General features: G+C 46.5%; 3 protein-coding genes across 3 annotated transcripts; 1 reads left to right on the top strand and 2 right to left on the bottom strand.

Moving 5' to 3' along the window:
• Positions 1-1,607: 1,607 nt before the first annotated feature.
• Positions 1,608-4,101, bottom strand: LACBIDRAFT_328832 (uncharacterized protein; the record flags this gene model as incomplete). The annotated part of the gene is made up of 10 exons (XM_001882917.1): positions 1,608-1,721; positions 1,789-2,126; positions 2,226-2,476; positions 2,672-2,684; positions 2,807-3,017; positions 3,249-3,269; positions 3,474-3,560; positions 3,821-3,860; positions 3,885-3,961; positions 4,072-4,101. The coding sequence occupies 10 exons, from the start codon at positions 4,099-4,101 to the stop codon at positions 1,608-1,610; spliced, it is 1,182 nt and encodes a 393-aa protein (XP_001882952.1).
• A 4,521-nt stretch (positions 4,102-8,622) lies between these two features.
• LACBIDRAFT_294663 (uncharacterized protein) lies at positions 8,623-10,723 on the top strand (the record flags this gene model as incomplete). The annotated part of the gene is made up of 4 exons (XM_001882786.1): positions 8,623-8,643; positions 8,859-9,065; positions 9,157-9,203; positions 9,259-10,723. The coding sequence occupies 4 exons, from the start codon at positions 8,623-8,625 to the stop codon at positions 10,721-10,723; spliced, it is 1,740 nt and encodes a 579-aa protein (XP_001882821.1).
• A 401-nt stretch (positions 10,724-11,124) lies between these two features.
• Positions 11,125-12,271, bottom strand: LACBIDRAFT_294664 (uncharacterized protein; the record flags this gene model as incomplete). The annotated part of the gene is made up of 3 exons (XM_001882918.1): positions 11,125-11,176; positions 11,197-11,399; positions 11,459-12,271. The coding sequence occupies 3 exons, from the start codon at positions 12,269-12,271 to the stop codon at positions 11,125-11,127; spliced, it is 1,068 nt and encodes a 355-aa protein (XP_001882953.1).
• Between the last annotated feature and the right edge of the window lie 25 nt (positions 12,272-12,296).

Below are 12,296 nucleotides of genomic sequence, written 5' to 3' on the forward strand. Positions count from 1 at the left end.
GGCTGAATTATGCCACAACCGCTACACTCCGGGCCTCCAAATTTTGTGTGGTGGTGAATGTGTATCTCATGAACATGAATATATTTTTAGTTTTTTTATTGAACAGTGGTGGAAGCTGACGGAGGCGTACCGGTCGTCGAAGTCGATTGTTTCGGGAGATTGAAATGGCTGTCACGTCCAAGTCACATCCAACTGTCAGAATTTTGATAGGTGATGCAACTGTCAGGGTTCAAACGGCTCAGGTGCCATGTCTGGAACAAAATAACGCCTAATCGGGCGTTATTTAACACCCGTTTGGGAACAATCAAAAATTAACACCCAATTGGGATTGCCATCAAAATTAACACCCGAATAGGCAGGCAGCCTCTAGCACACACAATCTTCCACAAAACCATAACTTGCGCCGCAGGCTGAGAAAAAAAATACCTGTATTTTATGTTTACCTCTACTTATGTGGTCAGTAAAATTTGATAGGCAAAATGTCTGAAATCACAGTAATGTAGTTCTGCAACCTGGGAAATTTTAACACCCGATTGGGATTAACACCCAAATAGGCAGCTGCTCAAGCAGTTCACCTCCCTACAGGCTTTTCTTGTCGTGTTATGTGCCGCAGGCCAGAAAAATATTTGAATAGCTCACTTTACTTGTGATAAATTGTAGGATACTCCAATTTGAACCCAGAATGCATTTTTGAACCATTGGGAAGAAAATTTGTGTTGTTCTGAGCATATAAAGTCAGTTCTACTCAATGCAATTGCTCATCAAAGTATGAGCCAATGCTAATAAAATATTTCAGGGTATGTGGAAGCACTTTACATACACTTCTCCTTCCTAATGGCATGTTGCCATCCAGCAGGCAACAAAAAAAGAATCAACAGGTAAAAAAAATTGTTGCACTGCTATCAAATGCTGATACATGAGCTACTGGTATGTTATTAATATTTCCTGACATTGCCTTGAGCTTCATGTGCAAAAGAGTTGTACTTATATCAAGATCTGGACTGTGTTACAATAAATCTATCCAAAATTGAAAATAAATCTGTCAAAATTGAACAACTTTTGCTCTTGATCTACAATTTTACATATGTAGTCAGGGTAAAGTACCCTACTTCTTAGATGCATATTTTTGAAAAAAATTGAAAAACCATTGACTGTTCCAGACATGGCTCCAGAGCCTCTCTTTGTAACGGTCTTCTGCTCCTTTTTCTACCTTGACCTCAAATGAACGTACGGATTTGCGAAGTCGCCTCACCAGGTCAAGATTCTTGTAAAATCAACCTATCACAGGAGCTGAAATTTCACAAAACAAGTGAAATTTCGGTCGCAATCATTGAAGACGTCGGCCTGAGAGAAAAGCTACCTACTCTACTCATTAAATAGATACTTTGGTCAATATAGATCTTTAGGCAGAGCTTGCCTGCTTTCATTTATTCAAATGAAGAACTTCACATGACCTTGTAATCCCTCTCCGTACATTTCCTTCAGCCCTTCCTTCAAATAGTGTCCTTGGAGTCCTCGTTGATTACTAGTAAAGCTGCGCAAGGCGGGGCATCCACGCAGCAGCCTTCCATAGAAAATATGATCCTGTTCATGGTAGCCATCGCAAATCACTTCAACACTTTCCAAGATCGGGGCGATGAAGGCATGAGGGAGGTGGACATCCGTCGGTCGGAACCAATCACAAAAACCAAGAGAGACACGACGCCACCGGTGCGAGTGAGCTACAAGAAGTGGTAGTATAGCGTTTACGGATGTAAACTCGAGATCGTTGAACCGCTCCATTCTCACGACTAGAGAAAGTGGCCAATTTTGGGATCGGTCAAGCCAGTTGGAGACTTTCGAATACGAGGGGAATTTTGATATCGGTAGGGTGGAAATGGGGTCGTGGATCATTCCAATGAAACTCCAAAGTTCGGGAGTGGATAGCGCGAGGTCGTTCCAGCGTTTACACGTCAGACAAATGGCGGCTAATCCAATGTCGACCTCTCCTCTCTCCAGATCTTGATAGAATGACTGGATAATAAGGCCCAACATTTCCAGAGGCAGGTCGTTTATGTTAAGCATTGCAGGATGTAGTGTTCTTGGATGAGCACTGAGCAGAGTAAGTAGACGACGGCACCGGAAAACTGCAATGGGCTATAGGAGGGTAAAGGCCTATAGGAGGGTAAGGGTCTATAGGAGGGTAAGGGTCGACTTTGCTCGAAGGACAATGACAGCGACCTTACAGGACCCAACGTCGCCGATGTGGATGCAGCAGTGGTTGTGGCTGGGCAGGATGTGGCAAGACTCGCCCGCCGGCCCGTCGGAACAGATAGGGTTTTCTCCAAGCTGTTTACAGCAAGATGCAAAAACGTAGACACCTCTCCAAATTTCCCAGACTACCGCCTCGCTTTGTACAAACAACCGCATTTGGTGCAACTCCGCCGCACGACGCGTCATAGTGGCTTCATGGCGCGCCATTTTATTATATATACTCCTACAAATATGGTACTTCTATATAATTTCTCTTTTCCCATCTTCAAATATGTCGGGGAACTACCGTTTTATATCTGCCGAACAAAAACAGCATCTCATTGTTACGAGGGTTGATAGGAAATGACATAGATGAGATGCTAGCGAATGCACGAAGTGGAGGTTGGTGGAGCGAGAACAGAATGTTTGCATCACTCACACCCGCTCATTTCCTAAAGCGGTTGTTTGTACAAAGCGAGGCGGAGTCTGGGAAATTTGGAGAGGTGTCTACGTTTTTGCATCTTGCTGTAACTCTCTTTGCTCCTTTTTCTACCTTGGCCTCAAGTCAACGTACGAAATTGCACAATCGCCTCAGGTCGCGATTTCTCAAGAATCTCTGATAAAACATCGATGAAAATTGAAGGTACGCGCCTCCCATTGTAGACCTCGAGCTCGGTAGATGACGTGATCCAGGCCTCTTGATGTCTAGTTCTCAGCCAAATTTTTGGGCTCTTGACACGAAGGTGGTACCGTCTCGCATTGAGTAAGTGGTTCCTGAACTGACCCTGCATTCAGCCATGATTTTCCTTCGCAGTGATCTTCCTCTTGAAATATTGAGTCTCATCTTCATATTCGTTCATCAAGATCTGAAGACTCAGAAAGGGGCAGTCTTTGAAGGAATGATTGTCCTGTCCACAATTTGCAAGGATTGGCGTCAGCTCGCATTATCCATTCCGGAGCTATGGTCTTGTATCCACATCGTGGAAAATGACCAGGAAGGGACCCATTCAACTCACCCCAGTGCAATTACCACGTCCCTGAAACTATCCAAAGATGTACCACTGTCCCTAACGTTAGAGCTCTATGGCTCGCGCATCGACACCTCTAATCCCAACCACACCTCAAACCTTACAACGGTTGTGTTCCATCTTCTCTCAGATAATTTCCACCGATGGCGCTCCATAGCTTGTAAAACCAGTTTTGAGCTTCCTTCCATCCCCGAGGGGTCAGTTGCACCTTACTTGGAGCACACAGACATTGTATCCTACTCCGGCAATGAAATACAGGAAGCAGAATACATTAGAGCCTTGGTTGCGGCTGCCCCAAATCTACACAGCTACGTCGACCATCGGACCATGGATCAATTTACGGTGTTCCATTTCCACACATGCCCTGGGCACAGCTTCACGAATATCGTTTCTCCAACCCTATCTATGCAAAACAAGCCTTTTTTCTTCTGGATCGAGCAAAAAGTCTTGTTGAGTTATGTTTTGTGATGCACCACTCCATGAACTTCTTTCTGGAAGCAGGACTATCCCTCTCCAAAACCACCTCCATGATCCAATCTATGGTTTTCTCCTCAGCGTACCCTCGTGAAATTCAGGAATTGCTTGTGCATTTGGACACCCCTAATCTTGAAAGTTTGAACTTACATTTCCCCACTAATCGTTTCACTCGAGGGGTGGTGGAAAATCTCCTTCAGCACTGCTCCATTCGTATCTTCCCATTCCTGTCAAGTGCAAGTGATTCCTTCCGATTATCACGCTTAGGATTGCACAACCTAATAGTTGACGAGAGCGAGTTCATTGATTGTCTCCGCATCTTATCCCCTTCCCTCACTGATTTGAGCATACGAACAGACGAAGTCATTTCTCCACTAGAAATGGTGACGAATAACGTTTTGAAATCCCTCACCTGTAACGTTTCGACTCAGACGGACTCGGAGCCGTTGTGTCCTACTCTAAAGAACCTTACATTTGAACGGTCTGTTGGCGCCGATGATGGCGTTCTCGGTGATATGGTTCAATCCAGGCTCTCGTCTCAAACATCGGAGAAAAGGCCCTCCAACGGTACCGCCGTATTAGCCAAATTGACTATGCTAAGGCCATCAGGAAACAGCAAATTTATACGTAGTTTCTCACTAAAATCTGTTGCGCCGGTACATTTTGGTTCTTCTCCATAGCATGCAGTAGCCACAATGTGTCTAGGTAGTTGGCCTTTGAGTGTACATTTCCCCAGTAGCTGTCCGGCAACTGTCAGTAGCCCCAATATCCTTTCACCAAAGTCCTGTAGCTTCGGTAGATTAGACAACTCAACCAAATAATCAGTAGTAGTTGAGAGAAGGAAACTGAAATTTCCGAATAAAGGTGCACAACAAAGAATGAAGTAAATAGGTTATGCTAGGTGTATGCTATACATCCGAGAATGTCCGTAATGAAAGAAACCATCTGCAATAGTGCTGAAAGAAGGTCGTTAGTGGTTGAATAGTGCGAAAGAGAGGAATGAGGGAGCGGGTGTGCAGGAGGTGATTGGAAGGTGAGGAAGACGAAGAACAGTAGGCTTGTGATGGGTGGGAGAAGGGTGAAATGGAGGAGAATGGAGTTCAATGGGATTCATGTGTGGGGGGGTACAGAAAGAGGAAAGACTCACCCAGCCATGCATTCGTGGACCGGACTGTGCTGGACAACGATGACCAACTGCCAGCAAAAGACGGTGGAATACGCACGATATGAACTCACATCCCCCGTGCTATAGCTGTACTGGACGTGAACGTTGTGATGACGTTGATTTCTCCTCACCATGAGACCGAGCCGCTTCCTTCCATTCCCTTGCATCATGGATGTCGTCCTCAATGTCGTCGTCGGTTGAGAGGTTGCACGCATACACCATGAGGCCACATACACGGTTGATATGTGCACTGGCTCTGGGACCTGGATGGGCAAACAGGGCTTGGAAGGCGGGAGGGGTTGGGTTGAGAGGGGAAAAGGTGAAAGGATGAGCGTGAGGAAGTGGTTGATGTGCTGGTGTTGAACAACTTCGACAATTCGTTGAAGTCCGTTCAAACTCCGACACCATGTGACAATGTTGATTTTTGAATTTCTCAACACGTTCTTCCTTCCTTGCCCCCACCACATCGCCAACTTGTAAGTCTTTCCATCCAAGTCCTCTTCATCTCAAGTCAGTTCGTCCTTTCCTTCTTCGTCCATGTTCTCCACACTCACGGTCCTCTTTGTTCATTCATCTCTAGTCAGCGTGTGTATTGGCCATACTCACACTCACCCCCCTTTCTCTCCTCGTTTTGAATGTGTGCGTGCTTTCATCTGTCTTTGTCCATGTCTGCTGTACTCATACCCCCTTTGCCTTCTTGTCCAGGCAGTGCTGACCACCTACCCTCAAGCATGTGTAGCATCTCTGTGCGTACTTTCATCCTCCCTCATCTGTCTTTGCCATATTAACCTTTCCCTTCCTCTCCTCATCTCCAGGCATTGTCTCTTGTTGGTGTTTGTTGTACTCCGCCCCTCCTTCCCCCTTTCTTGCCTCATCTCGAGGCAGTGCGTACTTTCCTCTTCTTTGATCAGCTTTCCTCATCTCTTATCGGTGTTCGTTGTACTCACCCCACCTCATTCCATTCCCACTTTCTCTCCCCATCTCCAGGCAGTGCTTACTTTCCTTGTCTCTCTCACACCAGTACTCACCCTCCCCCTACCCCACCCCTTGCTCTCCTTGTCACCAGGTAGTAGATGTGGTACACCCTTCCTTCTGCTCATGATTAGGCTAGTAGCTTGAATGTGTATATATCCTGTCTCATATAACAATGCTTTCTGATTATTACTGCCATTTTGGTTCAAAAAAATGGCCAGCATTTTATTGAGTATCCTGAACCAGTAGCCTTTGTAGATCGGAAACAACGCCAACAATGTATGATTAGACTTTGTTACATAGCCCTGGTTCACCTGGTAGCTTCGGTAGACACAGAGCAACACACACAATGTAGAGCTATGTACCGAATTCAGGAAACTACTGGTGCTACTGAGATTGGTAGGATGACTACGGTAACTATGCACTAGGGGACTTGTGTACCCAGCTACCCAGGATACCAAGAGTATTTGTAACTACTGACCCAAGTCAGTGCCTCCTGATGGCGCCTCGATGTGGTTTTCACCCTTCATACCCACCCTGTGGATGAGAAACGGCTGAACGAATTTTACGAAAAAGGATTGAACGGCGCAGTACAGTTTGCCTCAATTCAAGTCGGATAATTCCATTCTTCCCTTTATAATAATAGGTCGGCATAAAAGTTTACAGTGGCAACTTCATAAACGGGGAGATGTGGCAAGACGGCCCGGCCCGTTGACATAGAGTATTTTTAAGTCTCTTTGTACCTTTTCTAAGGCCACTGTGCACCCCAGGTCAGGTTATTTTCCCTGGGTGTAAAGCTGGGTATATAGGTTATAATAACTACTTTCTCGGACTACAATCCCTGGGTGGTAAATAAAATAACTTGGTCAACAGGTTGTTGATACCTGGTTAGAATAACTTGTTATATGACGGAAATAACCCGCTCCCAGGTCTCGTTGTAACAGTTATTATAACCTGTTAACCACGTTGTACTGTAGAGGCAAAATAGCTGGGAAAACGGGTTTTCTCACTCCTTGTCCAACAGATAGAAATCACCACATTGAATTTTGATTGGACTGGTATAAAAAACTCGGTAGACAGATGAAATTGAGGCTATAACTGAGTGTTTATATACAACCTATCTACACGGTATCGACCAACTTACGATGCTTGGATGAACGTGCCGTTGCTTCCCAAACCCTCATTCCCAGACTGAGCCCCCTGATACTCCATATCATCGTCATCCTCGTCCCCATCCCTGCCATAGCCCGCCAAAATTTCCCCTTTCCCCTCGCCCAGTCTGCAGGGAAGCGCTTTCGTGTATTTGAGCGGGTCTGGCACATTGAACTCAATTAGTAAGTCAGTTGCCTCCGGAGTAAAGCACTTACCAAACGGAAGATGTTAGCCAGTTTATGATGGACGATGTCAAGAGGTCAGCCGGCGCCGCTGGATGGGGGAGGGAGAAAGAGGTTGTTTGATCCCATTCTCACGTTTGTTGAGTATTATATATAGAGATTGCGCCGTATGCTCCACAATGACATCAAAGCTCCCCCGAGATATATATACTGATACACCTGGTTTACAAGTTATGAAGATCACTTGTTGAACAGGTTATAATTTAACTTGGTATCTACTGGTTTCGAGGACAAGGTAAATTTTACTGGGTTTCCGGGTGATTTTAATAACCTGGTAATAATGGAACTGATTCTGAGGAGGGTAAGGGTCGACTTTGCTTAAGGATAACAATGACAGCGACCTTACTGGACTCGATGTTGCCGATGTGGTGGTAAAAGGCAAGATGTGGTAAGCCCCGTGACAGATAGATGCAGTGTTCGACTCTCTTTGGGCTCAGGTGCCATGTCTGGAACAAAATAACGCCTAATCGGGCGTTATTTAACACCCGTTTGGGAACAATCAAAAATTAACACCCAATTGGGATTGCCATCAAAATTAACACCCGAATAGGCAGGCAGCCTCTAACACACACAATCTTCCACAAAACCATAACTTGTGCCGCAGGCTGAGAAAAAAAATACCTGTATTCTATGTTTACCTCTACTTATGTGGTCAGTAAAATTTGATAGGCAAAATGTCTGAAATCACAGTAATGTAGTTCTGGAACCTGGGAAAATTTAACACCCGATTGGGATTAACACCCAAATAGGCAGCTGCTCAAGCAGTTCACCTCCCTACAGGCTTTTCTTGTCGTGTTATGTGCCGCAGGCCAGAAAAATATTTGAATAGCTCACTTTACTTGTGATAAATTGTAGGATACTCCAATTTGAACCCAGAATGCATTTTTGAACCATTGGGAAGAAAATTTGTGTTGTTCTGAGCATATAAAGTCAGTTCTACTCAATGCAATTGCTCATCAAAGTATGAGCCAATGCTAATAAAATATTTCAGGGTATGTGGAAGCACTTTACATACACTTCTCCTTCCTAATGGCATGTTGCCATCCAGCAGGCAACAAAAAAAGAATCAACAGGTAAAAAAAATTGTTGCACTGCTATCAAATGCTGATACATGAGCTACTGGTATGTTATTAATATTTCCTGACATTGCCTTGAGCTTCATGTGCAAAAGAGTTGTACTTATATCAAGATCTGGACTGTGTTACAATAAATCTATCCAAAATTGAAAATAAATCTGTCAAAATTGAACAACTTTTGCTCTTGATCTACAATTTTACATATGTAGTCAGGGTAAAGTACCCTACTTCTTAGATGCATATTTTTGAAAAAAATTGAAAAACCATTGACTGTTCCAGACATGGCTCCAGAGCCTCTCTTTGTAACGGTCTTCTGCTCCTTTTTCTACCTTGACCTCAAATGAACGTACGGATTTGCGAAGTCGCCTCACCAGGTCAAGATTCTTGTAAAATCAACCTATCACAGGAGCTGAAATTTCACAAAACAAGTGAAATTTCGGTCGCAATCATTGAAGACGTCGGCCTGAGAGAAAAGCTACCTACTCTACTCATTAAATAGATACTTTGGTCAATATAGATCTTTAGGCAGTACTGGGTTCAGAATAACCAGGTTGGTACCCGATCTTCCGGTGAAAGGTTGAAAGCACTCGGTGATCGGGGGAAAACAACCCGAACTGGGGTGCACAGTGGGCTTTGGCTTCGGTCAACGTACGAAATTGAAAAGTCGCCTCACCAGGTCGCGATTCCTCAAGAATCTCTTAGAAAACGTCGATGCCAATTGAAGGTACGCACTTCTCGCGGATTGTCGACCTCGATCTCGCTAGATGACATGATCCCCAGGCCTCTTGATGTCCAGTGACTCGGAGCGTCCTCAGCCAAATTTTGGGGCTCTTGCCTTGAAGGTGGGATCTACTCGCATTGGGTAAGTGGTTTCTAAACACACTCACCCTGCATTCAGCCATGATTTTCCTTCGCAGTAATCTCCCTCCTGAAATATTGGGCCTCATCTTCACACTCGTTCATCAAGATTTAAAGACTCAGAAGGGGGAACTTTTCGAAGGGATGAGGGCCCTCTCCACAACCTGCAAGGATTGGCATCAACTCGTATCATCCATTTCGGAGCTATGGTCGTTTATCCACATCGTGGTCAATTTTGACCAGGAAGAGATGCATATGACGACACATTCCCACCTCAGTGCAATTACCACGTTCCTGAAACTATCCAGAGATGTACCACTGTCTCTAACGTTAGAGAAATATGGCTCGCCGCGGCGCCCCGAAACCTCTATTTCCAACCACATCTCAAAGCATACAACGGCTGCGTTCCATCTTCTCTCAAATGATTTCCACCGATGGCGCTCCATAACTTGCATAACCAATCCTCCTGAGGTTCCTTCCATCCCCGAGGGGTCAGTTGCACCTTATTTGGAGCACATAGACATCAAATTCCACTCCGACGAATTACAGGAAGCAGCATACTGTCAAGCCTTGGTTGCGGCTGCCCCAAATCTCCGCAGCTACGTCGACAATCGATCGCGTCAATCGATTTACGGTGTTCCAGACCAAATGCCATGGGCACAGCTTCACAAATTTCATTTCTCCAGTCTTATTACAGCAGAAGAAGGTCTCCTTCTTCTGGATCGAGCGAAAAGTCTTGTTCAGTTCCGCTTCATGATGCTTGAGTCTAAGAACTTCTTTCTGGCCAAACCACCCCTCTCCAGAACCACCACCATGATCCGATCTATGACTATCTTCTCAGAGCACCCTCGTGAAATTCAGGAATTGCTTTCGCGTTTGGACACCCCCAATCTCTACAGTTTAGACTTACATTTCATCGCGTTTGATTTCACCCGGTTCTTCGTGTCAAATCTGCCTCAGTACTGCTCCATCAGTATCCTCCCATTCCTGTCAAGTGTGGCAAGCGCTTCCTTCCGATTATCATCTTTGGGACTATACAACCTAATCGTTGGCGAGAGCGAGTTCATTGACTGTCTTCGCATTTTATCCCCTTCTCTCACTGATCTGACAATACAAACAAACGGAGTCATTTCTCCACTAAAAGTGGTGACAAATAATGTTTTGAAATCCCTCACTCTCAACGGTTTGACTCGGTCGGACTGGCCGTTGTGTCCTCTTCTGAAAAACCTTACACTTCAACGATGTGTCGGCGCCGATGATGGCGTTCTCAGTGATATGGTTCAATCCAGGCTCTCATCTCAAACAGCGGTGAATATGCCCGAGTCTCACGGGACTGCTGTAGCCTTGACTATGCTGAGGCGCCTCGATGTGGTTTTTACCGTTCATACCCACCATGTGGATGAGAAACGGTTGAACGAATTTTACGAAAAGGGACTAGTACGCGGCGCAGTACAGTTCGCCCCAACTCAAGTTGGATACTTCCATGCTTCCAAGCTTTATAATAACAGTGGAGGATTTCAGTGAAAATTCTTCTGGCTTGTTTTTTTTTCTTTTCTTTTTACTTTTCCAGCACGCTTCTTGATTAAAAATCGATACAGACTGGTGCGAATAAGTAGTAGGGGAAACATGATTAGACTACATATGGAGGCGTAGTAACTTTGTAAAAAGGGGGGGGTGGGGACTACAATAAGTACGTACGAAAAAGTACAGGTGGATGCATCACACTATCGGACGGACGAAACGGCGGCCAACAAGTTGCAAGGTAACGTTTGCCGGGGAATAAAAAACCCCCAATCAACCTGTGTTCATCAGAAGGAGAGAAGAGCCAGGAGCTTCATCATCAAGTCACGGCAAAACCAACCAAATCACTTCAAAACCCCGACGTTTTTGAATTCCCATTAACACCCGCCTGCGCAAGGTGCGGGTCAATCGGGTCCGCCGTGCTCGCAGTCGTACTCGTGGGCGTAGCCGCCCCCGCTCCCGTCGCATCTCCATACCGAAAAGCGATTGGACCAGCTACACTCCGCTGGAAGCGTGCCCGAAAGTCGTTGGCGTTGGTATCGGCGGGCCCGGGGCCGTTGGGGTGAGGGAAGGGTGGGGGGTGCTGGGACATGTCCACGGGGACGGGGAAGGCAGAGGGCCCGCCGGGGATGCCTTGGGCGTTACCTTTTGCGGCTTGTTCTGCGTAGTGGAGGCGGCGCTGCGAGGGTAGGTTAAATTAGTTTGTGAGGGAGGGAGGGAAGAAAAAAAGAAGCGTACTTGGTGGTCCCATCGATCCCAAGCCTCCGCAATGATAGGTTCGAGCGAGGTAAGCTCTTCATTCGACATGGCGAGCGTACGGAGGAGGTGCTGTTTCAGCAACGGGGCACACGAAAAAGAAAGGAGTAAAGTCGAGGCGAAGGTCTGGCCTCCAAGAACCGCACCTTGCGGGAATGGGGGTTCAATCTGCTGCTGCTGCATGTGCTGCCCCGGCGGTCCTTGTCCTTGCGGCCCTTGTCCCCCCTGCTGCTGCTGCTGAAGCTCATGCGGCATAACCTGATGATACTGCCCATCCGGCGCAGCTCTATAATGCACCTCCTCCATCCCCGGCATAATTTCGTTCCCCATGTCCAGCCCCAACTCGCGCATTTTCCGCTGTTTGACCATCAACCGGTGTTTTCGCTGCCGTATGCGAGCAGCGGCGCGCACACGGTCCCTGCGGGCTTGTTCGTCCGGAGTCAACGGGGCCGGTTCTTGTACCTGCTGTTGCTGTTGCTGGTACGCGGATACCGAGACGGACATGGAGCCGGGGGAGGGGGGTAAGGAGAGCTGGTCCTGCTGCTGCTGGAGGTGGTGCTGATGGTGGTGTTGTTGTTGTTGTTGGTGGTGGTGGTGCAATTCTTGTTGTTGTTGTTGCTGCTGCTGCTGTAGATCCTGCTCGTCGTGCGTAAAGGCCATCAACCCCATCCCAGCCTGATTCCTGTCCTTTTCCCGCTTTTTCCGCTGGCGGGCTGCCGCCTTTTCGCGCTTGACTCTTTGGCTCTCACTTTCGTTCTCGCGGGGTCGTTTGCGGGATGAGCTGGCTGACTCCATTCCTAGTCTTATGTGTACGGATCTT

Source organism: Laccaria bicolor, genomic scaffold (genome assembly GCF_000143565.1).
Source record: "Laccaria bicolor S238N-H82 LACBIscaffold_18 genomic scaffold, whole genome shotgun sequence".
Taxonomy (NCBI): Eukaryota; Fungi; Basidiomycota; class Agaricomycetes; order Agaricales; family Hydnangiaceae; genus Laccaria; species Laccaria bicolor.